This window comes from Rhinolophus sinicus, chromosome 5 (genome assembly GCF_057876585.1).
Source record: "Rhinolophus sinicus isolate RSI-liver-muscle chromosome 5, RSI-T2T, whole genome shotgun sequence".
NCBI lineage: Eukaryota > Metazoa > Chordata > Mammalia > Chiroptera > Rhinolophidae > Rhinolophus > Rhinolophus sinicus.
Window position 1 is genome coordinate 104,216,427 of NC_142505.1, and position 24,639 is coordinate 104,241,065.

General features: G+C 51.0%; 2 protein-coding genes across 3 annotated transcripts in view; one reads left to right on the forward strand and one right to left on the reverse strand.

The window, feature by feature from the left end:
* Window positions 1-435: 435 nt before the first annotated feature.
* KCNIP1 (potassium voltage-gated channel interacting protein 1) overlaps window positions 436-24,639 on the forward strand; it is a 268,622-nt gene continuing 244,418 nt past the window's right edge. Inside the window, exon 1 of one of the 2 annotated variants that reach the window (XM_019741060.3) lies at window positions 436-1,125. In XM_019741060.3, the coding sequence (XP_019596619.1) occupies window positions 1,038-1,125 (88 nt within the window). In that variant the 5' untranslated portion in view covers window positions 436-1,037. The remainder of the gene's footprint in view (window positions 1,126-24,639) is intronic. The other variant, XM_019741075.3, reaches the window with a different exon arrangement.
* KCNMB1 (potassium calcium-activated channel subfamily M regulatory beta subunit 1) lies at window positions 14,097-24,254 on the reverse strand. Its single transcript, XM_019741095.3, has 4 exons — window positions 24,119-24,254; window positions 21,906-22,063; window positions 20,348-20,519; window positions 14,097-16,616 (listed from the first exon to the last, which is right to left on the reverse strand). Exons 2-4 carry the CDS (start codon window positions 22,037-22,039, stop codon window positions 16,347-16,349), a joined length of 576 nt encoding a protein of 191 aa, XP_019596654.1. The 5' UTR covers window positions 22,040-22,063; window positions 24,119-24,254; the 3' UTR covers window positions 14,097-16,346.

Genomic DNA, 24,639 nt, shown 5'->3' on the forward strand with positions numbered 1-24,639 from the left:
ATGAGATGCCCCCGAAGACCCCTGGCTACCTTCACAATGTGGCACTGAATGGCAGCCAGACTTAGGAAACAATAGTCGGACTTCATATATGCGTGCTGCCTTGCAGTTTGACTTCTAAAAGGATTGTACTGTAGTCAAATTATGTGAATTTTGGACATTCTTTATGGCATTTCTGAGGACTACTTTCTTCATTAAGAAAAGCCCCAATCACACTCCTCTCCTATCCTGATGAGAGTGCAGGTGTGGGAGCTGGGACAGAGGAGCTGGCTTTGAGTGGGGGCACCTGGGGTCAGAGCAGGGTCAGAAGCGGGCAGACAGCTGCTGCTGCGCTGGTGCTGCAGAGGGAGCTACAAGCCGCCCCCACCCCACCCCTCCCTGGAGTGCCCCACTCAGCCCGACGTCTACGTGAGACAAACCAGGCCACTCAGAGGCTGCCTGCAAACTTTCCACTGAGTACCCGGCAGCAGCTTCCTGCTCTGTGGGGAGTTCTCGTGGATCCCACTCAGGGCACACAGAATTGATCTGCTAGCTTAACCAGGGAAAGAGCGGGAGAGCCAGCCGGGAAGCTGTGAAACGGGGTATTTTTTGCGTTGCAGCCCCTCCCTCTGACTCGAGTATTAATTGCTACATTGCCACTGCCATGTAAGAAAGACAGTCAGCGAAGCCTGGGAAAGCTCCAGCTCCTCCCTCCCTGCTCTGCTCAGCTTCACTCTCCTCCTCGGTTCTCTCAAAGCGCCCTGTGCCCTGGCAGTGCCGTCTCAGCCCTGCCATCCTGATGTCTTCCTGCGAGTAGAACTTGAGTGGACAGCAGGAAGGGGTGGAGGGAAGGACAGAGGAAGGGAGCAAACACTGTGCCCTGCAGGCTCTCTGGATGCAGAAGTCGGACTCACTGCAGAGACAGCTGTGCTCTTTCCCAGAGCTTCTGGGGTGCGTCCATCTCTGGGTTCGCCTAGGCAGCCTCCAAGTTCCAGGGGCAGACAAGGTAGAAGCCATCCCTTCTGGGCGCTGACAGCAGAGCCTGCTTTCTCTGTACCACCATGAGTGGCTGCTCCAAAAGATGCAAGCTTGGGTTCGTGAAATTTGCCCAGACCATCTTTAAGCTCATCACCGGGACCCTCAGCAAAGGTAGGACGCCTGGCCTCGATCTTCATTTTCTGTGTTGATGTGGTCTGACTCGTCGGAATGCCTCGGTGTGGCAGGTGTGGCCATTCTGGTGTCCCCAGGTCTCGGAGGAGGCTGGGGGAAGTCAGTGTGCTGGGATTCGGGGTTGCTGATAACCTGGGTCCTGGCTCTCAGCAGGTGGGCACCGCGCCAGGGAGCTCAGCTGGCTGTAACTGCCTGGAACTTTGGAAATGGCTTTGGTGGTTTGTGGCTGGTTGGTTATAGGCGGGTAGAGGGACAGAACCCTTCGCAGAGCACTGGAAACTGCTTCACTGTGACTAGAGTTTCAAGAAGTTACCCACAGAGTTCTGTGTCTTGTTGATAAAAGAGATTTCATGCAGTGGGCTGTAAGTCACTGCAGAACAGAGACGCTTGAGGGGCCAGCAGGAGGGGGGACCGGGGCGTCGTTCTCTTCCATGCGCTGGTGGATATGGGATGAAAATCAGCTCTGGGGCTGATGTACCAAGAGCTTTCTCTTGTCAGATTCCAGGGTCCTGCAATTCTGGGGCTTCATTCATCGCTCTGCTCTCTTGGATCCCTGACCCCCATGTCTCCTGCCTCTGTTGATGTTTGTCTTCTCTACTTCTCCAAGAACTGGGTGGCAGGCATTTGCAGGTTTAACTCACCGGCAGCCCAGAGCTGGGACTGTGTGTATGCGACTTGGCCCCAGGTGCAAAGGGGAGCTTTAGCTCTCCAGGGCCTGGTCCTGCCTCAGGAGCCCCATGTTACACTCTGACTGGGGAAGCTGAGGCACTCAGAGAGAGTCTGACAAACTTTCTGGAGATAATATTTAAAGGGAGAGCAGAAGTGTGATGTGGCTTCACTGGCTGAAAAAATGTCTTTAAGTATTCACACCCTGGTTCAGGAGGAGGGGCTTTGGGGTAGATGGATTGAAAGCTGCAGGCAGGGTTTTCAGGGTAGGAGGGAGGCCACATACCTTGATTAGGATTTAAAAATATGAAGAGAAGAGAAGAGAAAGGCTGTGTGTGGCCAGTTCTAATGACATGGCTCAGGTCCCCGTCCCCGGCTGCCCAGCGGGTCTGGCTGCTGCAGATTGTAAGGCTGGTGAGGGAGGGGGAATGGTGGGATTTTGCATATCTCCTTTTTCAGACCTTTCATCATTCCTATTCTGTCCCCATTACGCTTCTGAAATCGGGCGCTGCCCCTCCAGGAAGGCTGTTCAGTCGAATGCCCAATGCTGAGGGTCAGCTGCCTGGCAGAATTATTTGGGGGCCCCACGTAGGATCGACTGGGGTGAAGGGCTTAGGAGAGTGCAGAGAGTTCCCGCATTCAATCCTCTGAGACCACCGAGAGTTTTCCTCTGGCATCAGGGTCACCAGGGCCTCAGGGGCGAGGGGTGAGGGCAGCACACTAGGCCAATCTCTGCTTCCCGGAAGTGCAGCAGAAAGAGCTTGCGTCTGGAGGTAAGAAACCTAGATCCCAGCTCTGGTTTTGCTCCCTGGGCAAGCTGTAGAGTTTCTGAGCCTCAGTTTCCTCATGTGTAAAATGCATCCATTACCTTCCAGCCTTGTTGCAAGAATCCAGGAAGCGGAGACAGGATCCCTTTACGGAGTGTGTTGCAGTGACCAGATGTGAGGGAGCAGTCAGGGGCTGAGATGGGCCTGGGTCTGGAAAGACTGCCCCCAGCCATCCCCTCTGTAGGGCCAGGGTCAGGAGCTCTTTAACTTAGCTAATTGCACGTGGGTCTCTATACCCCAGGCAGCACCAGAGAGGGACAGAGATCAGAGAAGGGGCAGCAAGAGGGATGAGTGTGAGAAGGTGAGTCACGGAGAGAGCATGTGTGCAAAGGGGTGTACGTGTGTGTGTGAAAGACAAAGATTGAGACTGAGAGAGAGAGAAGGTAGATGGCTACCTGCACAACTGAGCATGAAGATATTGTTTTCTGCATATTTGTCTACAATCATTGGCTTAATATTTATTTATTGAGCACCTACTCTGTTGCACACTCATCACTAGACACTGGACACATGCATGAATAAGACACATGCCCTCCATCAAGAAACGTGTGTTCTGGTGGGGACACAGACCCAGGACACAAATACCACCTAGCTTCATCCACACCAAGTGCTTAGATGGAGGGGGGCATGGAGGCTGGACCAGGACAAAAAGAGACTTCCTCCAACAGTAGCTTCTATGGCGATGAGCAGGAGGGCAGGGCAGGGCGAGTGGAAGGAGGTTTGCGCTGGCAGCGGGAGCAGCATTGGAGTGTCACCCTCTGCAGAGAAACCAGCCAGTGGGTCAGGACAGTCCCTTCTCTCCACTCAGAATCTCAGAGACTGAGCTCCCTGTGACACAGAAAGGGCTCCGCGGGATGAGCGCTGAGGACCTGGCCTTTCTCTGACCTCCTTCAGGACTGAGTTTTCTACAGCAGAGGCCCAGGGAGGAGACCCACAGCAGGTGCCAGGACAGGATGGCAGCTCCACAGAGAGAACCTCGTGTTCACAGAGCCCTGGCTCTGTGCCAGGCATGTGCTGGGAAGTTGGTGTCCTGCCCAACCCAGGTGTTTGCTAGATTTGTTAAATAAATGACCGTGGGAGTAGGGCCAGGCCCGGAGCAGGGGAGCGGAGAAAGATCTATCTAAAGTATAGACCAGCCTTAGGTGGGTTTAGATTAGCCCCTATGTCGACACATTACATGTGCTTAATAATTTCTGGTTTGAATTGTGTTTTCACTTATTCATTATTCAGGGCACGGAGTCCTACATTTGCAGTAATCCAACCCTTAGAAGGATTTTTCTTTATCCCTTTCAGGATTAAGGAACGTAAAGATCCTATCGGACCGAGTACCTCCTGCCGGTCCTGGGGACAACTTACTGTTTCTTCCCTGCCTTGGGAATAGCTGGGGAGCAGGGAAAGCTCAAGACCAACCCCCCATCCCGTTCTGCCTGTCCCTGGACCTCGGTTGCCTCCCCCTAATGCCAGCTGTCCCCTTTCCTATTGGTTTAAGCTGCTGGGTAGCCCCGATTTCTCACTGGTGCCCTTCTCAGAGATGAACTGATGAGGTTCTTGTGCTCATATATCCCCTTGACCTTGAGCTTCTCCTTCATAGTCCTGACCGCGACCTGTGATCTATGTTCTTTTAGGAACCTGTCTGCTAAAGGCTGTTGTCCCCACTGAACTTGAGCTCTGTGAGGCAGGGACCACAGCGTTTCACTCAGCGCTGTGGACAGAGCTCTGGGTCTGGTACCCAGCTGCGAGTGGGTGCTTCAGCAATAGTGTTAAACAATCAGGCCAGCACTGCTTGGCACAGACGTCAGCAGGGCCCCCAGAAGATGCTGAAGCAGGACGCACTACGAGCTGCCGGGCTGCCCCCCTGGCCTGGGTGCTCAGAAAATGCGCGCTGAACTCTGTCCAGCTTCAGCACCTGAGTCTGTGGCCAGAGGGCGAGCTTCCAGCAAGATGCTTCAGTCAGAACTGTGCCTGAGCTTCCTCATGCCCCGGAAGGGCATTTAAATTGTCCTAAATTGTGGGTGGGGTTCTGGCACCCCACTCCTGCCCCTTCAGCTCTACTATGATTTGTTTTACATACTGGATTTCTCCAAAATTTAGAGTTTCTCTTGCTTAACAAAAAAACAAACAAACAAACAAAAAAGTTGTGAACCAATTATGCAATGGAAAGCGCAATGGATGCCAGACTAGAACAGCCTGGGTCCTCTGCACACTGGCTGGGAAGCCTGGCGCTGGGTCCCTCACCTCTCTGGCCTCAGTTACCTAAACTATCAGATGGGACATAACGCCCTCCTTGTGGGATGAACGTGAGTGTGTGCATACATAGCTCCCTGTGTAACAGGGGAAATGTTCCTTGGTGTCGCTGCAGTTAATAGCTAATACTCTCAGGACAGTGAAGGCCTCAGGCCAGGGACACATCCCTCACTGCTGGTTTCTTCAGTTCTGGGCATAGCCTCTGAGAGCCGCTTCTCTAGCCTCTAGAACATTCTCTGCTTCCTCACTCCTGCACTTGCTTTCCTAAGTCCCTACCCAGTGCTGAGATGACATTTGAACCGTTTCCAACACCTGATTACCTTATTAGGCGTTTGGAGCCTGACTCTCAGAGCTAGGTCCTGCCAGCCTCTGTAACTTAGCAGAAGCCCAGCTCCCGGCTCAGATGCCCCGATGAACCAAGGGGTTCTGGGGAACCCACCTCTTCCTGTGCCACCAGCTCCCCACCCCCTCACATATACCTGAGGTCACTGATGGGAGCCAGAACTTGTGTGACCTCCACCACTCTGGCTGGGAGGTTGAAGGCCATTTCCTTCTGCATGTTGGGAACTCATCTTTCACCCCAGGCGGAGATAGCTGAAGCCAAAGTGAGCAGGAGGGAGAAATCCAATCCAGGAGGGCTTCTAGCATTGTCCTGGCCACCCACACGGCTGCAAGTTGGGGAGGGGCTGTGGGGCTGACCTTAGAATCTGATTTATCTCGAGGACTGCCCTGGAGCCCTGAACCTCCTCCCACGTCTCTCTGTGAGAGGCAGGACCTCAGCTTCAGACCCATCAGAGACAGGCTGTTCCTCCTGCTTCCACCGCAACTGCTGTTCAGGATCACCAAGAAACTGACCTTGAACTTAAGAATGGGCTCTGCCTCTAGGCAGACCGGGCTTGAGTCCCAACTCTGTCCATCTATAGGCTGTGTGAGCTGGGGTTGTCGAACAGCCTCCCCAAGCCAAGATAGCTCACTTTTAATTGGAGACAATAACGTCAACTGCACAAGGTTGTTCTTTAATGCAGATAATACAAGTAACAGGCTGGCAGCTCGTAGGGCACGGGGTGACTTGGCACTTGCAGGGAGCTTAGGGTGAGGGCCTCCTTAAACTTTGTGCCCCAGGCACCTCTTTTTCTGGCGGTGCAGACCAGCACTGAGGTTGTGTTAGGACAGGCCCACTCGCTGGGGGCATGCAGGGATCTCTGTGTACGCCCGCCTTGTGTCAGCGGGAACCTCAGTCATGGGGGGTCCGGTCCATGCCCGCCTCTCTAGTCAAAGCCCGACAAAGCAGGGCAGGGAATATGTTCGCCTTGGCTTTCCTGATGCCCAGCAGCCCTGATCTTAACGTACAGTTCTCTCATCTTTGCTGCTCTGCAGCCGTCCCATCACGTCCTCACCCATTTCGCTGGCCAGTGCTCTCTAGGGTCTCCATAGTCCCATGGCAGAAAGGAGAGACAAAGGTGGGACCTCCCCCCACCTGCCAAGTCTGTCCCTCTTTGGGGCCACCAGGCCTCTCTGCTAGATAACCCCAATATCAGGCAGGAATAATTTGTTCAGGGCTGCTTATCCTGGCAGGGCTGCATAGGCATCTTATTAACTTTAGGACCACGGGGGAGCAGCTAGTCTGTTCCAAATTAAAAGCAGCTGGAAAATGGGCCCCTCTGGCAGGTGGGAGGGCACCGTGGGCTGTGATACCAAGACACAGTGTGGAGTGAATTAAGTCAGGTCTTCATCAGCCTTCAGAAGCCGGGAGGTCCCTAGCCAGGCAGTGACCCTCCGCCCTCTTAGAGCCACAGCATCTTCCCTGGGCCAGCTCTCTCACCAGACCCGAGGTCCCAAGTCCCTGAGACCTGTTCACTCCTGAGCATGGAGGTAGTCAGGTGAAGTAAGTGTGGAAGGCAGCAAGACGCAGTAAAAGAAAGCACAGCTCTGCAGCCAGACAGTCTTGAATTCAAATCCTGTCACTTCCTGGTAGGACAGACTTGGCTAAGCCATTTCCCACCTTGAATCTGTGTCCTCTCCTGGAAAATGAGGCCAGTAATTCCCAGCGCATGGGGCCAGTAAGAGACTGAGTGAGATGGTGTCCTGTGATACTCGTACTAGGATGTAGCAGCTGCCTGGTGAAAAAGTTCTAACTGTTCTCTTCTGATGTGATTACATCTTGGACTTGTTTCCAGGAGGAAAGAGGCAGAGCTGAGACAAATGGCAGAGCTGAGACAAATGGGCTCTGGGTCAAGTCTCTTCCCAGCCCTTCTCTAAAAGTTCTGCTCCTCCAGAGTTATACACGCCCCCATCAGTCACTCTGGATTATGCATTCTGAAATCGAGATCTTGTTAACAGCTGAAGTTACCCTTTTTATTTAGCAGTTTACACACTTGTTGGCCATTCCCCCACCCCCATGAGGGCATGAGCCCTACAAAAGCATTCACCATGTGGGGCTTATTTTTGGTGCCTCAAGAATCCAGTGGATATTGAACAAATAATGACTGAAAGCTTTCCCTGCCCAGAAACACCAGGCTATCCAACTGGAGTCCCTTTTCGAGGCGTGGTCTTTGCCAGGCTAGCTCAGCGGCCTCCTATCTCCCTGTTCTGAATTTCTGTGCTGGAGTTGGACAGAAGTGACCAGCCAGAATGACCTTGATAAGATGGGGTGGTGAATGTAAGCAAGACCGAGAGCCTGCTCCCCCTTCCACTCCAGGCCATGCATGCTCCATGGGACTGCCCCGTAAGCAGCAGGCCTGGACTGCCCATCCACTACAGCTGGCCAGTGTCCGACCAGAAGGGCGGGAAGGAAGACCCCGGCTCTGAAGGTCCCACAGGAAGGGCAGGGAGCTGGGGAGAGGACCTTTGGGGGAGAAGAAGCAGGAATGAGAAGATGGTGCCGGCTTCCCAGGCCAGCTAGATGGAAAGGGAAGCCAGGACTCCAGGAAACGATGCGAGGGAAGACATTCGTCACCATCAGTGACATTTCGCCTCCCCGTACTTCTCACAGATCCCCAGTCTGGAGACAGAAGAAAGCCTCCTTCCCGTTTGGGTGAAGGTGGAAGGGCCATGAACACAAAGCCAGCCCTGGTCCTCTCTGGTTGAAGCCATCTTGTTTCCACTTCATGTTCTTCAAGCTACAAAAGCCACGGTTTTGGAGCCGGGCCTGGGTTTGAATCCAAAGCCTCACATTTGCTCACTGAACAAGGGCTTCCCTTCTCTGGGCCTCAGTTTCTCTGTCTGTAAAATGAGGGAGTTGCTGATTTCCAAGGTCCCTTTCAGCTGTGGGATTTTAAGATTCAGTAACAATAATTGCAACACTATACATGGCCCCCACTCCCTGCTCCCAGCACTCTGCTGATGCCATTTACTTAATGTACACAAGGACCCTGGAAGGCTAAGAGCTCTAGTTAACCCCATTGACAGAGGGGAAGACCTGAGGGAAGGGCCTGGCTCCGAGTCACACAGCCAGCATGGGACAGAGCCGGAATTGGAAGCTGGACCATCTGCTTCCACATTCCGGTTTTACCCCCTCCATTAGCTTCCCTGAATTTATAAAACTCAGATCCAGGATAGGCAAGCAATGAAGACAAACCTGATTCCTTCCCAGTTTGGTCAAGAGGCGACACACTCTTGTTTCAGAAATCAAGGTTTCAAGGCCTCCTTTCTGACGGAAGCAGCAGAATTCCAGAGAATTTGCCTGAGACTTAAGCCTCCAGTCTGTACCCCAAACCATCACCCACAGGTCACCTTTTCCAGTCGAACAACGGTAATATGGGAGATCTGACCCTGTAGCCAAGACAGCAAGAAGGGGAAAGAAAGAAAACACCACCGGCAAGCATTCCCATTTTGATTCCAGTCAGGCCAATTTTCACGTCTGGCTGAAAGAGGCTGGAGGCAGAGAACTGAGCAGGAGTCAGGGCGGGAGAGGTGAGTGTGAGACTTGTGTCTGAGAGGCTGGGGTTAGCCTACGCCAGTTTTCTCTGTGTAATCTATTGATTAACCCTGGGCCAGTTTGGGTGGCATTTTTCAAACCATCTGTGGTTGTCAGGCAGAGCCAAGCGCAGCCTTGCTGTTGACGATCTGCAAACATCAGCTGGGCACCTGCTGCGACTTAGAGGTGGGGACATTCCGAACCCACGCGTATTGGACTGCACAACGCGCCCAGTACCCTTGTAATGATTGACTCTGCCCAGCGCCTCATCAGTCCAGAAACAGTGGCCTATTGTTCCAAACTCAACAGGTACTGTCAGAGGAATAATAATTGTCCCTGTCCATTGAATGCTACGTATTTGTTGGGGCTTTATAAGGATCCCTACATTCAATCCAGTCCTAGCCCTGTGGATTACGGACTCTTATTATTCCCACCCTGAGACTGAGGGAGGTTAAATAACTTGCCCTAGGCTACAAAGCCAGAGCTGCCCCTGAAGACCCAATGCATTACTAAAGGAACACTCTCTTGGTCAAATCCCCCAGCACTGTCACCCCCATTATGGACTGAATTGTGTCTGTACCCCAATTCATACACTGAAATCCTAACCCCCCAACGTGACTATATTGGGAGCGTAGACCTTAAAACAGGTTGTCAAGGTTAAATGAGGTAAGCATGGGGCACTGCTCCGATGGGACTGGTATCCTTTTAAGAAGAGGAAGGGACACCAGGAGAACACACTCAGAAAAGACCACATGAAACGCAGCAAGAAGAACACAGTGGCCATCTAGAAGCAGAGGAGAGAGGCCTGACCAGAAATCTACTCTATGCAGACCACTAGAATGTACAAAAAGACTTTTATTAGGGGTGTTGGACATGGAATTACATTTTCATAGTGAAAAACGAGACCATTGAAACTTCAGTCGAAAAACAGTGGGTGGAATAAATTTGGTTCCTCTATCTGGTGGAATAACACTAAACTTTCGAAAAATTATTTTGAGGGCTGCCTAAGAATAGGCAGACAGGCTATTGACGTGATATTAGGTGGAAAAGCAGGACACAAAAGTGCTTGTGCAAGGAGGTTCCAAACTCTGAGTAGGTGTGTGCACAGAGAAAAGCAAATAGGAGAGAAATAAACTGAAATATTAGTATGGGTTTTAGTTGGGGGTCAGGGTTATTTTTTAAAGTTCTTCTTGGTACGCACCTGTATTGTCTACATGGTCTCCAATAAGCCTGTATATTTAATCAGACCATACAGATATCATTCGTTGAATACACGTCTTCAATTTTTAAAAAATTATTCTCAGTACCTTCCATACAAGTTGTGCTTTCATTGTCGTTGTATCACTGTCCTATCCGTGTAGATGCACACGCCAGACTGCTAGGCCCGGCACTCACCGCCCGCACCCCAACTCTCAGCCCAGTTCCTGTTCCTGTCTCCCCCGCCTACATGCACACTCCCCGCCAGCCAAACTGGTCCCCACATGGTTTCTAAACCAACCCTGTGTTTCTAAACCAACCTTGTGGTTCAGAAACACATAAGCATGTACACATACACACACACATACACACACACACACACACACACACACACACACACACACACACACACACTGGCTGACTGAGAAAGAGAAGTGCAAAAATGGCAGAAGATTGATAATTTGTAAATCAAGGGGAAGGATGTACATGCTTATAGTATTATTTTGCAACTCTTCTGTAGTTGAACATTTTCAAAATTAAAAATTGGGAGACATAAAGGAGGGTTCTGTATAATACAGCGTTTTAAAGACGTAGCTTTGCCATGAAATGACCTTAGTTCAACTGCCAGTTCTACGACCTATTAATTGGGTAGTAATGACCACAGGCAAGTGACTGACTTTCTAGGTGTCAGTTTCTTCACCAGTGAAATGGGGGATAGTGAAAGTCATAGTATATTTCTTCCCCACAGCTGCCTGGAAGATGGAATGAATATGTATAAAGGACTTGGTGAGGAATCTGGCACACCTCTGATCACTGTGGTCTTAGTATAGTATTAAGTAGAAAAAGTCTTAGCTATGAAGTTATTCATAATACTCTCTACCTTCCTAAGCGACTCAACCCTGGATAACTAACGTGCTATGAGTTGGGGGTCTTTTGCTTACATATTCCCTTCCTGTCACTGGCCTGGGCACAGCTAGAGTACAGTGCCAGGTCCCACCCATATCCTGTTTCCAGGTCCTGGTACAGAGGAGGCAGCCAATAAGTGCACAAAACCCAACATGAGAAACTCGAAGCGTTCAATTTACGCTTTAAAGAAAGTTCTCATCAGATATAAGCTTGTAATTTTGCTGATGCAGCCACTCTATTCCCATGGGCTTCAGGGAGATGAGGCATCCGCTTGATAAATTAGCTGTGGATATAAGCATCCTGCAGCTGGCATTGAAATGCAATTTAATTTCCAATTAAGCCTTTTTTTCTGGGCCTTTGGGATTTGCCTGCATCACCCTGGGAGGATTATTCCGGCCAGACCTATTGTTGTCAGTGATGATGGTTCTCCATGAAATGGACTCCCGAGGAAACTGGTCCTTTGACCCTTGGATGGTTCCACTAGGCAGGAATGTGGCCCCTGTGGACAGGTTCTGCTTTTCCTCAGGAACTAAGGTTATAAGAGTAGATTCCAGAATGTTTAAAGCAAAGCTGGGCAGTCTGTCTGTGGCACAAATTTTTAAGAGGGAACATAGCTGGAAGTGGATTGAAAGGGAGAGAGGCAAGCTCATGCTCAATGATACTTACGAGAAAGCGAAGTGGGAAGTTGCCAGTGAGAAGAAGGGGGCAGCAGGAAGTTCCCTGAGCTCAAACAGGAGAAACTGTATTATCGGAGGAAGGAGGCACATGTGCTCAAAGACAAACACCTGTGCATCTTTTATGTACCAGGCAGTGGGCTGGGGGCTTCACGGTCCTTATTGCACCGAATCATCTCTCAAGGGCCCTATAAAACAAACCACATTACACTCATTTTCTATTCGAAGAAACAGACTCAGAGATGAAATGAACTGCCCAAGGTCACTGACAAGTCAGATTCCAACTCTTGCTTTTCTGCGCTTTCCTCTCTGCAGGTTCCCTGTCCAAAGAAAACACATAGTTTAGGGCCAGAAGAATAAAGTCATACTAAGCTGAAACTTACCCCCACCCCAGAAACTGCAAGAATGAGAAAGAAAAAAGCCTTTAAAACATGTTCAGAGAGAGAGAGAGAGAGAGAGAGAGAGAGAGAGGGTGATGATAACTGATGGCTGAGTCAGCTTGGGGTGATTGATGTGATGGAGGGACAAGAAATACCCACTTCTTTTTGGGTTTGCTCCACCTTCCCCACAAGGAATGGCACCTGAGAACTGGCACGGTGGTCCAGCATGGCTACGAGGCTCACGTGGGGGTCAGGACCTGCCCAGAGAGCCCTGGTTTCTTCAGATCAGTGAGGTCCTGGCTTGTGCCTCCAGGAGTTTCAATTCCAGGGGTTGAGAAGAACCAGCACAGGGCATATAAAGTGGTGTTTAAAGACACATGTATATAGATGGTTCTAGGAATACTACTTGTGTGGTCAACAGAGTCATAGAAAAATTACTCAGATACCAAGAAGGTATACATGGCCCAATTTTTGTCGATAGTGAAAGAAAACTCTAAAGCTATATATAAAGCGGCATAGATATATATCTAGAACTCCTGGACAAGTTCTAGAGTGGACTGAGTGGACTGTTAAACCAATGGCTTGGGAACACTTGGAAAAGAAGCAGGGATGACTGAGGAGTATGGGGTCTCTGAGAAAGACTCATGTCAGACCAGCCTCTCTCTGGTTCTGCTTTTTAGTAGAGTGACTGTTATAGTTCAGGGATTGCCATGGCCACGGCCGTGGTGAGCCTGGGTTCCCGCCAGGTATTTGCTGGGCTATGGGTTGAGTGACTGTGGAGCCAAGCAGATTGTAGCTGACCACGTGGCCCTGTCTGTCTTGGCAGTACCCACATCAGAACCTTTGCAGGGCTTTTTCAGGCATGTATGTTTGGGCCTCACCCACATCCATGGACTCTTCAGAGACGTGGCTCTAGGGAGCCACCTGAGAGCCTGGGCTCGTGGAAAGGTATATGGAAGCATCCAACAGGCTCTCAGCACTGCCCCTGCCCTGCTCAGCACTTTCCATGTTTGATATGGGCAGAGACTAAGGGGCAGAAAGCACAGTGGTTAGAGAGTAGAGGCTGAAGCCATGCTGTGCAGGTTTGGATCCCAGCTCTGCTATTTACTAACTTCTGACCTGTGGCAAGTTATACACCCCCCTGCCCCCGTGCCTTGGTGGTTTCCTTCTGATACAGCGAGTCATTCAGCAAAAGGGACATTGATGCAGATTGTCACTTCCGGGGGATACTATAGGGAGGCTTCAAGCACCTGACTAGAAAATGGGGACGCACTAGAGGATCTTTAAGAACCACTGACCCTCAGAAAACAGGGGTTTCTATTTGAATATGAGGAGTCTAAGGGAAGTCGTAATCCACTCCAGGACTTACAGAGAAGAACTCAGCACAAGCGTCCCATTAGGAGTGAGGAGAGAAGGCATGTCTTGAAGGGGCACGTGCTTAGCCAGCCCCTGTCTTTATCTTATGTGTATCAGGAGCAAGGGAGCTTGGTGTGAGATGATAGAGGTCCCGGGAGATTCCCGTCTGAGTCACCCTTGACTCTGCAGCTGAGGGAGGAGGTGCACAGCCTCGCGATGAATCACCCACTTCATCCAACATTCAGTCTGTTAACTTCCTCTCTCCACCTCCCGAAGCCTTTAAGGAAACTGGCCAATAAGCATGTGTTTTATATGAGTGGGAGGGAGAGTGGTGGAACTCTAAGAGGAAGGTGAGTTCTGTGTTTGAGTTGACACAACAAAGATCCAAGAAAGCACCTGTGGGTAGGAAGATAATCCAAGTACTAATCCATCTGTGGAAGTGAGAACCAGAGGATATTGGGGGGAACTGAAGCTCTCCTCCCGCACCCCACCCCCCACCCTGGTGGGACTCTGACGAAACCCAGGGGAGGGCTTCGGATGTCCACATGGCATGGTGTGAAAAAAAACAGAGAGACCCTTTCTGGGATTCACTGGGTCAGCAGTTCTGAAACTCTCTAGTCTCAGAATCCTTTTACAATCTTAAAATGTATTGAGAACTCCAAAGAGATTTGGTTTAGATAGGTTATAGCTATTAATATTTATTATTTTGGAAATGAAAACTAACAATCCTTAATGTAAATTCATTTATTTTAAAATAAGATCATTAAATGTTAACGAAATAACATGTTTTATGAAAAATAATTATATTTTCCAAAAATATCTATTGAGAAAATTGACCTTGTTTTACATTTTTGCAAATCTCTTTAATTGCTGGCTTACTAGAAGACATCTAAATTCTCAGATCTGCTTCTGCAGTCATTCTGTTGTGATATAAAGTCTGAAAAGTTCTCCGTGTGCTGGTAAGGGAAAGAGAGTAGAAAAGGCGAGTAGCATCTTAGCATTATTAGGAAAAGAGTTTTGACCCTGGAAGGTCCCACTTGGAGAAATGCTGTGCTGCACTGTGTGAATGTCTGTGCCTTTCTGATCTGCCTTTGCTCTTCTTCTTGTCCCTCCATGTGAAAGAACAGTGTCTGTGAGGTCCAGAACAGCTGAACTTGGTTCAAACAGTATCTCGGCAGATATTTCATATAATTCAAATGCGCCCAAATGCAAGACTAATTTAAAGGACGTCGGATAGCCTTGTGCACCAGCCTGCACCGCCAGTTAGCAATAGGATGAATGCCATTTACAAACCACTCACGCAAGGAGTTTTGAAATTAGGAGAAAGTTTGGATGAATTGTTGGTTCGGAGAGAGGAGGGGCTGGCATCATTTCCGTAAGTCACAAGAATGAAGATTGATTGATATTTTATATAGCCTATGTTGAATTTGCATATACTAGGTCCTTTGCTGTGAGGAAGGAAGATCTTAATAATGTGGGGAGGGGGCAGGGAGGGAGAGTGGCAAGCAGATGAGAAGCTCCTTGAAGGCAGACACTGCGTCTCAGCCATCTCTGCCCCGCCCCATCCCCTTCCTGTCTCAGTTCCCAGGGAGGGACATGAAGCTGGATCCATGTTCTCCTCTCCAGATGTGAGTCACCTGCCCAGGGGACGAAAAGCAAAAACAGTGCAAGCACTCGACACTCATTAGCAGAGTGATTTATTAAGAACTAATGAGGGCTCTCTGCTCCCAGGCAGCCATTATTCCAAAAAACATTTTGCCTCAGTGTCTAACTCCATCACGCGCAAATGCCCATTATTTCATGCTCGTCCTGTGCATGACGTTCTGTGAGCAGTAGGCAGGTGTGGGATTTGACAGAAGAAGGCCAATCCCTGTTGACAGGAGGGTATTTGCTTCACGTGAATGAAGGTCATGGTAATAACGCGTGGGACAGTGGTCTGGGCATCCCCAGGAACCACGTTTTCTAGAGGGATATGGCTTCCTCCCTGGATATTCTGAGTTTCTGCATATTGTAGCCCTAAATGCATGAAAACCATGGGCAAAGGAGCCTCTATAAGTGAGACTCATGGCAAAGGACTTCCTCTTTTCTTACTTGTTAAAATTAAACGTGAGTTTCTGAGATAATTGCAGACTCACATGCAGTGAGTTATAAAAAATAATAGAGATCCCAAGTACCCGTTACCTAATTCCCCCAATGGCAACACCTTGCAGAAAGATAGTACAATATGACAGTTGGTCTTAAAAAACTGGGAGGACTTTTCACTGCCCTGACCCTTGAGAGAGAGAGACTCTGGGAATGGTGTGCTGTGTCCCCTGGAAGGAATGTCCGCAGCTAAGGGCCTGGAAGGTGTGGGGATGCATCAGGGCTCTTGGTTGGAAGTGACAGGAGTTGGTGCTGATTCTAAATACCCACCTCTCAGATCCCTGTCCTGCCTGAGGGCACCACTGGATTCCAGGGTTGCAACACTCTTCCTCTTGCTATTTTTTATATATTTGTTAATATTGGAATAAATGTATATATATATACATATATATGTGTGTGTGCGTGTGTGTGTGTGTGTGTGTATACATGTATATACATATATATATGGCACTTAGTGACCTAAAAGCAAGAGATATTCTAAATGTGCTCTATACGAGGGAGCCGCTGCTGGGTTCATTATGAAATTCAAAAAAGGGACTTTGCCAGGGACGGCATCCTGGGCAAGACAGACAGGCCTTTGAGCCAACCACAGCAGAGGTAAGAATCATCACTCTCTGTGGGATAGTTAGAGGTGCAGTAGGACATGGGTTTGAGCCCGTTGAGTGAGGACAGGTCATGGAGAGCTGTCACTGGCTGGTCTCGTGCGCTCTGAGGCCCTCGGGAGCCATTGTACATGCTTGAGCAGGACCTGACTTAACAAAGGGCAGCCATGCCACGGCAGACAGGATGGTCTGCGGGGGGCAGAGTGGGAAGGCGGGGGGAAGAGGCATGGGCACAGCCTGGGGTCCCCCCAGTCCCCTGCGGCCCGAGCAGTGCTGTGGCATGGATGAGTCTACTTCTGCGCTGCTAGGATGGAGAGGGACTGGTTGATTTTCACCATGGCGATGAGGAGGAGGCCTCCAGTCAGCAGGAAGGTGGGCCAGAAGAGAGAGAAGAGGAGGGTCTGCGGCCCGTAGAGGCGCCGGTACAGGACGCTCGTCTCATTCTCCTGAGTCGTCGAGAAGCAGTAGAAAACCCGATGCTCGTGGAATTTGTCTCGGACTTTCTCCACGTCGGCGCGGGCCATCTGGTAGTTGTCCAGGCCTCCTGGGATGTAGGAGCACTGTGGGGAGAAGCAGGGGCGCCCATGGTGTTAAGTCCCTGTCTCTCGGGGCCCAGAGATGAGTGGCTGGCATGGAGTAAAGAAAAATGCCAGCTTTGGAGTCAGGCCCTTGGTGAGAGTCAGACTGTCTAAAGCAGGGGTGTCCGAACTTTTTTCAACCGTTTTCACCAAGGGCCATATGCGGTAAAATACACAAACAGCCGGGCCACTCACTCGAGGTGAAGTACGTATTGCCTCACCTGGGTTATTTAAGTAAACTAAATATATTTTTGGAATTTGCTGTGGGCCAATTAACAATGGATTGTGAGCCGCAGTTGGCCTGCAGGCCACAGTTTGGACACCCCTGGGCTAAAGCTTGGCGGGCTGTGCTGCATGGTTGTAGAGGGTGACTTCAGAGTGTCATTTGTGAGCATGGTGGCCCTGGAGCCGCTCGGGGTACAACTGGAGGCAGGGGCCCCAGCTGGAGTCCTGGCTCTGCGTCCATTAGCTATAGAACTCTATTAGGTAACTCACTTACTTTTCTGAGCCTTGCGAGCTGCATCTCTTAAATGGGTTAATAACAGTATCATTTTCAAAGGATGTTATTGAAGAAGGACTTCAACCTTAACTCTCTAAGGAGACCAATGAGTGACATTGAATGACACAGACCCAGTGGGCTCTGTATTTGCATTCAGGGCAAAGGTGACATGCTCAGTTACCTGCAGGGCTCATGCAGGTAATCTCCACGGTCAAGTGGGTGAGGGAATAAGATGGGAGGTGCCGACTGGCACTTGCCTCGGTGCCAGGGAGAATTGTCAGGTCTGGTGAAATGGAGACAGCTGGGTGCATCCAGACCGATGGTCACCACTCCATCAGGACAATTAGTACCAAGAGATACAGAAGCCCTATTAAGCCGGGCCTCCAGCTTTTCACAAGAAGCCGGAAAACCAGATTTGAATGTGAACTCTCACAGTTTGAAAATACTGGCAAGAATTCAAATTGAAAACCCTTTGAGGTCTAACCCTATGTGAGGCAAACAAAAGGTGTTGGCAAACCGATGTGGGACACTGGGATTTAAAGGCGAGAGAGCGTGCATTTAAAAGAGATTTGTACAGACAGAGCATGGTACACTTTTTATTCTGACGCTGATCCCTCTCCTTAGGAACCTCTGGCTGGCCTGGGCAGATGTGGTCCAGCTGAGAGCTCTGTAGAGGAGCCCAAAGCAGAAAGCCTGGGTCTATCTCTGTTCTGTGCCCGGAGGGCTGAACGTCGCTTATGTGAGCCTCTAGGAGACGTTCTGCAAGTGTGGTCTGCCTTATCACCCCCAGCATCTGGAGTGCTGGCCCTCCGAATCATGGAGTGTAGGCCCAGTAATCAAGCAGTTCCTATGGATAGAAAAGTTTGAGACCCCTGGACTAGAGTTATCACATCCAAGATCAAAATGTGTGACGTGTCAAGCCAGCTTCTCCCCAGGCCTCAGTTACTCCCTGGATTTGACTGAGGCCCCGCTCCCAAAACTGCCTGCCCTCAGCACTCCAGCAGAACAAAGTATGGTTTCATCATAGTTCTGACAGTCTGAAAAGTGAGGGAGCTACATTCAGAAATAGGTCGCCAGCCAGCCAGGGGGCAGCTGAAGCTGGGGAGAAGCTGGCTCATGAGTAATCTGGCATTCAGAGCTGGTGGGCACTGCAGGTGGATTCAGAATCCTGAGCTGAGGGGGCCTAGCCCAAGTCTCCCCAGTGCTTCTGACTGTGACCTTGGGTAACCCAGCCCACTGAGCAATGGTATGGTTATGGGGCCAGGCAGGCCTGGGTTCAACTACCAGTTTCGAATTGTGTGACCGTGGCAAGTGCCATCACTTCTCTGAGCCTTGCAAAATAGGTTTGTGAGGTTACCTGCCTAGTTGAACTGTTGTGGGGATTAGCATAGAGCCTGGCACATAGTAAGTGCTCAATAAATGGGAGATGGTATTATTAATAATAATAATATTAAAACTTCACTATGAAATTGCAACAATAGCTCCTTCTTTCCCTTCTTAAAGAGGGACCTTTCACACGACACCCCACTAGCCTGGAGCACTGGCCCCCTGCAACTCAGAGCTGAGCAAAGGTAGAGGGGCAGCTGGCCCACTGACCCAGCTGCACGGCAAATACATAAAGGTACTTCCACTGTCCCACTGCGAGGCAGCCTGCCATTAGCACTGCTTCTGGTGATGCCTGGGTGTGATGGGAGAGAAGATAGAATAGCTGGTCGCTGCCAACCAGTGCTGTCCTTCCAGGGCCAGACAGAGCCCTGGCTCAGATGCTGCTGACAGCTCATCTCAGGGGACGATCTGACCTCTCTGAGCTGGCACACTTGGGATCGGGGAGGCGGGCTGTGAGCCTGCCTGCTCCCCAACCCCTGTCACACTGGTGATCACTCTGCTTATCTTTGCAAATGTGCTTCTTGTTCCTTGGGATAAATTAGGGCCACTGAATACCCAGAAGAGGCAAGTGTCCTGATGGGAGCTGATTCAGGGGTTTGGAGGCTATCCCTCCATCTGGTGGGGCTGGGTTATGCTAGTGATGGCAGCACAAGTCTGGCTGCCTCGCACTGCCCAGACCCACTTCTCTATGATCCCCACCTCTCCAGGGCTGTCAGTGACCCCACTGTCCCCCCCAGGCACCCTGCCCCTTCCCACATGGTCAGCCACCAAATTCTGACTTCAAGCCCCTGCTTCTGGTCTAACCTCTGTCCTGACTGTTTGCTGTGGTCCTGCCTCTGTGCCCAGGCACTGAATGCCACACTCCCCTGCACCACTCTGACCATGCTCCCGGGACCCCACACCCTGTAACGGTGCTCCCAGGTGCTCACAGCAGAAATTCTCACCCTTCGCATCCCTACCTCCCCAGCCCGGCCCTCTGTATGTACGCCCCTCCATGTATCTGCGGATCTAATACCTGCTTAACCTCAATGGTTTTCTGATACCGTCACCTCACTGTTGCCTGGAAAACGTCCCTCCCTCCTTTAACCCCATAATTTTCTCTGTTCCTCTCTACGGCACTGCTCCCTCCCTCCTAGGTATTATTTCAGATATGAGCTCTCTCCTCTTGAGTCCAAAGCCCTAACATAGGACGTGTTCAATGGCTATTGACTGAATGAGCAGGTGAATGAGCGAGTGAATATAGGCCAACTTGTGTTTCCTTTAGAAAGGGCTATGATGGTGGATTTGGGGGTTAAGGGGGTTTGTTTGGAGACAGTGATGGGAAAATCTACCAAGCACTGGCTTTTTTCCCACCCTAGGCCCCTGGTTTCCTGAGGTGGAGGGTTCACAGGAGTTACCCTCCGTGGGATCATCTCTGGGCCTGGCCTCTCATCTGACTCACTTTATAGACTGAGGTAATAACACTAACGTCTGCTTCTTTGTGAGGGCATGCTATCCATCCAGTATCTAGCTTAGTCCATTATATGCAGTCTCTGACTTCATACTAGCACTTCAGCAAAGGTGGAAACGAAGGCACAGAGTGGCTAAGTAAGCTGCTGCGGGTCACACAGCCTGTTAGTGGCAGAGCGGGATTCAAACCCAGGTCTGTCTGGCTCCAACACAGAAGAGCAAGGTCTGGCTGGACCTCATGCCAGCTGTGGTCCCCAGTCAAGTGTGCTCACCTTTCCTAGTCTCTGCTCTCCAGAGAGGAGAAAGAGAGCCAGTTAGGGACAGGCCCGCATACCTGCCAGGGGTTAGGGGACGTGCACCCATTCCCCCCAGGGAGTACCTGCTGGTTCTGGTCCCGTGTGTCCTCCGTGTGATACAGCACAGCCCACCGACCCACTGCAGACACGTTGACCCACAGGCACGGGTACTGGGCCACCTTCTTGCCCTCCAGCTCCTCCTGGTCCCTGATGTGGGTCTCAATCAAGTGGCACGTGGATTCCTGGGTCCACACGCTGGGGAGACCACACACACACCTTAGCACCTGGGTCACACGGAGCACCCATTTGAACCCCGTTAGAGAGCCCAGGGCTGGGCCCCTCATCTTGCCATACGCATCCAGCACAAAAGGAGTTTGATCCCAGAGTCCATGGGTCTGGGGGACGGGGAACAGCAGGATCAGAATATCATCTACGTAAATGGCTCCCATCCTGGCTGCTCACCCAAAACCCTGGGGAACTTTTTAAAAGATTCCTATGTCCTAAGTCACACCCCAGACCGAGTGAGTCGGAAATTTTAAGGTGGTGAGGCCCAGGCCCTGGTACATTTTAAAAAGCCCTGCAATTGTTCTGACGAGCAGCCAGCCCCAAGACCCTGCACCCACACCATCTTCATCTTGCACAGGGTAGAAGATAAGCTCAGAAAGGTCAAGTGACTTTTCCGAGACCACACAGGACCTGAAGCCAGGTGTGGGTGGCTTCAGAATCTGTGCCCTTGCCCCTAAAACCTGTAGATGAAGGAGGGGCTGGATTTGTGCCAAGGTGGGAAAGATGGTGGGGATGGTGCTTAACTTGGGGGACATGTTCGAGGCACATGACCGCTCTGAGTCGGGCCTCACTCTGGTAAGGTTTCAGCCTGGACTCTCTCTAGTGCTGTAAAAAGTGAGGAAGGAGCAGGCCCAGGAGAGGCCAACAGACTCATCAACACACCAGCAGCGAATCAATTGTGACTCATCTCCCATTTATCAGGCACAGGGGCTGGCAGCAGCTGGAACGTGCCCAGAGGCAAAGCTCTAAGGCTTATCTTAAGAACAGGCTGAGAGAACTGAGTGTGTTTGTTTCAAACAGAATGTGGATCAAGAATTTCATAGCTTTTCCTTTAAAAGCTCCAGTGGTTGACACATCAAGGAGCAAGAGCAGGAAACGTTCTCTGAGATTCCAGAGCAGAGCTCCAGGGGAGCAGATTTTGGCTCAATGTAGACGTTTCTACTTATAAGAAAGTAGGTATGTATGGTGAGGTAGTGAGCTCCCTGTCACTTGAGGTATTCAACAGGAGGCTAGATGCCCACTGGCCGGAAGGTTTCAGAGGGGAGGTCAAACTGTGCAGACGAGCTACAAAATATTGTGACTCTGATTCCTCCTGGGATGAAACTCACACTGGAGCATTTGGTGTTTCTTGTGTAGATAAATGGCCTCCTGTATCTGTTACCCACAAGTCCCAGAATCCTAGCCCAGTCTGGTCTACCCTCCCTGCACGTGAATCCTTGACCCTGAGAATGACAATTGTCCAGACTTTCCTGGCTGGTGAGAGGGTCAGGGGGAGGGGTAGGAAGAAGGCTGGGGTTCCTCACAGACTGTACCCTCAGAGGAGAGGCTGGAGGGCAAGCCAGGAGCGTTCGGTACCTTTTCTGGTAGAGCGGCAGCACGGTCGTGCCCAGGATGTAGTACGTGATGACGGCACACACCACCATGGCTGCACCCAGACAAAGGGCTCGAGTCTCTCCCCGCCTCTGGGCCATCACCAGCTTCTTCCCCATGTCCACCAGGGACAGCGTTCATTTCTAGGGCCACAGAGGCATGTAGATGTGAGATCAGCACAGGTGACAAGTCATCCACAGAAGGGAAGACAGGTGAGAAGAGCTTGGCAACTTCAAAGGGCTTTTTTGGTCCCATGTAAGCCTCCCCCCAGCTCTGACAGGCAAGTATTGTCATACCCCTTCTACAGATGAGGGACCTGGGGCTCAGAGGTGAAGGGACTTGCCCCATGTCAAACCTTGTGTGACAGGTTCAATAATCGGCCCCAAGATGCCCCCATTTTCAACCCTGGAATCTGTGACTATTCGTTTACGTGGCAGACTTTAAACTAAGGATCTCGAGATGGGGAGATTATCCTGGATTATCCACGTCAACCCTAAATGTAATCACTAGGGACCTTATAGGATGGAAGCAAACGGAAATTAGACACAGAAGAGGAGGAGAAGGTAATATGACCAGGGAGACAAAGATTGGAGTGATGCCGCCACATGCCAGGCAGTGTGCGCAGCCCCCAGCAGCCAGAAGAGGCCAGGAACATGGATTGTCCCCTGCAGCCTCTGGAGGGAGTACAGCCCTGCCCACATCTTGCTGATTTGGGGCTTCTGGACTCCAGAACCAGACACGAGTAGCTTTCTGTTGTTTGGGTCCACCAAGTCTGTGGGAATTTGTTATGGCAGCAATAGAAAACTAACACAGGCGATAAACTAATTCAGCAAGCAGCAGAGGCGGACCATAGCTGTACTTTCTCCTGGAACACTTGTCTCAGAAAAACCTGGAGCATTTTACAGCTCTGCCAACACAGTCCCACCGCAGGGCCAGCTGGGCCCGGGACAGCATGCAGAGAACCCCAGAAGGCAGCCACAGGCATCGGGGGTGGCAGGAGCTTTCCTTCCTCAGCCAGGATCCTCTAAGGGCCACCTCCAGCTTCAAGCAAGGGCAGAAGGCATTAGATGGCCTCAGCAACTGCTCTCTTATGTGGAGGCTTGAGCCACCCTGCACCCACCCTTGGGCCAAAGCAGAATGGGGGAAACAGCTGGCAGCTCTCCTCTTCCCCCCTTTTCCAGCAACAGCCCCTCATTTTCCTTCTGGGCATCTCCCTCACCCCAATGAAAGCAGAGTCCTTCCTTGCCCCGATGGGTACCCTGAACACCCTCCAGCGATGAGGCTTTCACCACCTGAGTGCCACCTGGAGCCACATAGCTGCCCAGCTTCTGTCCCTCGTGTGGGCTTCCCATCTGTTCTGTGAGTTGCCCCATAGTCTTCCAGTCAATTTCCTTGTCGTTTTTATTTAAAGTAACCAGAGTCCGTTTCTACCAAAGATATCAGGGCCATGGGGCCCTTTCTCTGTAACGCCGCTTTAAGGAAAATTGTGGCCAGATATCTGGAAGAACTTTATTTTCCCTGCCAGGTCCCTAAAGTAATAAACACGTTGCTTTTATAAATTAGTGAATGTCCAGGAGACAGACATTGGTCCAAAGGGATTTTCAGCAACGTGCTTTATTTTCTCCTTAGGCTTCTGTCCTAAAAATTGACTGTTTCAACTATCTGATCAGAGGTCCTTGACGCCCTCTCACCCCCAACCCCTGCTGTCCCCCCACTCTTCCACTGTCCTAAAGAGGAGAACCCAGGGTCAGGCACAGGATACAGCCCTGTCACTCCCTGCAAGATGACTGACAGGGATGACACCCAATGACAACTTTTCCTCCCTCATTTGGGGCACTGAGAAGTGGGATTCCCCTATATTCTAACACAGACATTACAGTGTCAAAAGGGAGTAAAATTTTCCTGGGCTGATCTCCAGGCTGTAGCCCTCTGGCTGCTCTAAAAGCTGGGACCTGAGGCCCAGGGCACTGAGCTACTAAAGTGACCCGGCCACAGAGCGCCAACAGACAAAGGGTCAGGTGCCAGCAGTTCTAGTTCCCAGTGACACCAAAAACAACCCCCCAAGAATCTGGAATCCAGATGCACAGCCCCTTGAGGGGGTGTTCCCACTGCACGCCTCCCTCCCGCCCTCCCGAAGCTCCTGTCCAGCCCCAGCCTTGGAGAAACCACTTCCCAAGTGCTCGGGGCACTGTACTCACAATCTCCCCTGCGCCCTGGAGTCTTCAGCAGGCGGACACTTTCTATCTGCCAGGCCCCTGGCCCCCACCCCAAAAGAGGCCTCCTGAGCTCCAGCAGGAAGCTCGGGCTCCCAGCCCGCCTCTGTCTCCAGGGAAGCTGCCTTTGGTCCCCATCTGGGACAAGCCTCCATGCCCAAACATGGTCAAGTCTGAGCACACAGCCCCAGGACATAAACTTGAGAGCAGGTACCCAGCCCAGAGAAAGGAAGACAGCAGCTGCTTCCCAGGCCCCTGCACCTGCATTTCCCAGAGTCTCCTGGGAAACAAGTTTCAAACAACAACAGACTGCAAAACTGAGAAGCCAGGAAAGACCATCCTGCTGTACTTGGAAACATTTCTTCTTCACTCGGTCTGTGGGCTGGCAGAGGTGCCAGGAATGGGAAATGATTTTCCTTTTGTTGGCATGAGGGAGGGAGGAGGAGTTGAAGCTCCAAAGGGTTGGGCTTGTCAGCCACTGGGGATGCTGGAGCAGCCAAACCCGC

Coding starts and splice junctions, on each gene's coding strand:
- KCNMB1 (XM_019741095.3), bottom strand. CDS start 22,039: ATGGGGAAGAAGCTGGTGATGGCCCAGAGGCGGGGAGAGACTCGAGCC. Junction 20,520..21,905: donor CTGCCGCTCTACCAGAAAAG/GTACCGAACGCT, acceptor TGGTCTCCCCAG/CGTGTGGACCCAGGAATCCA. Junction 16,617..20,347: donor CACGGGACCAGAACCAGCAG/GTACTCCCTGGG, acceptor TTCTCCCCACAG/TGCTCCTACATCCCAGGAGG.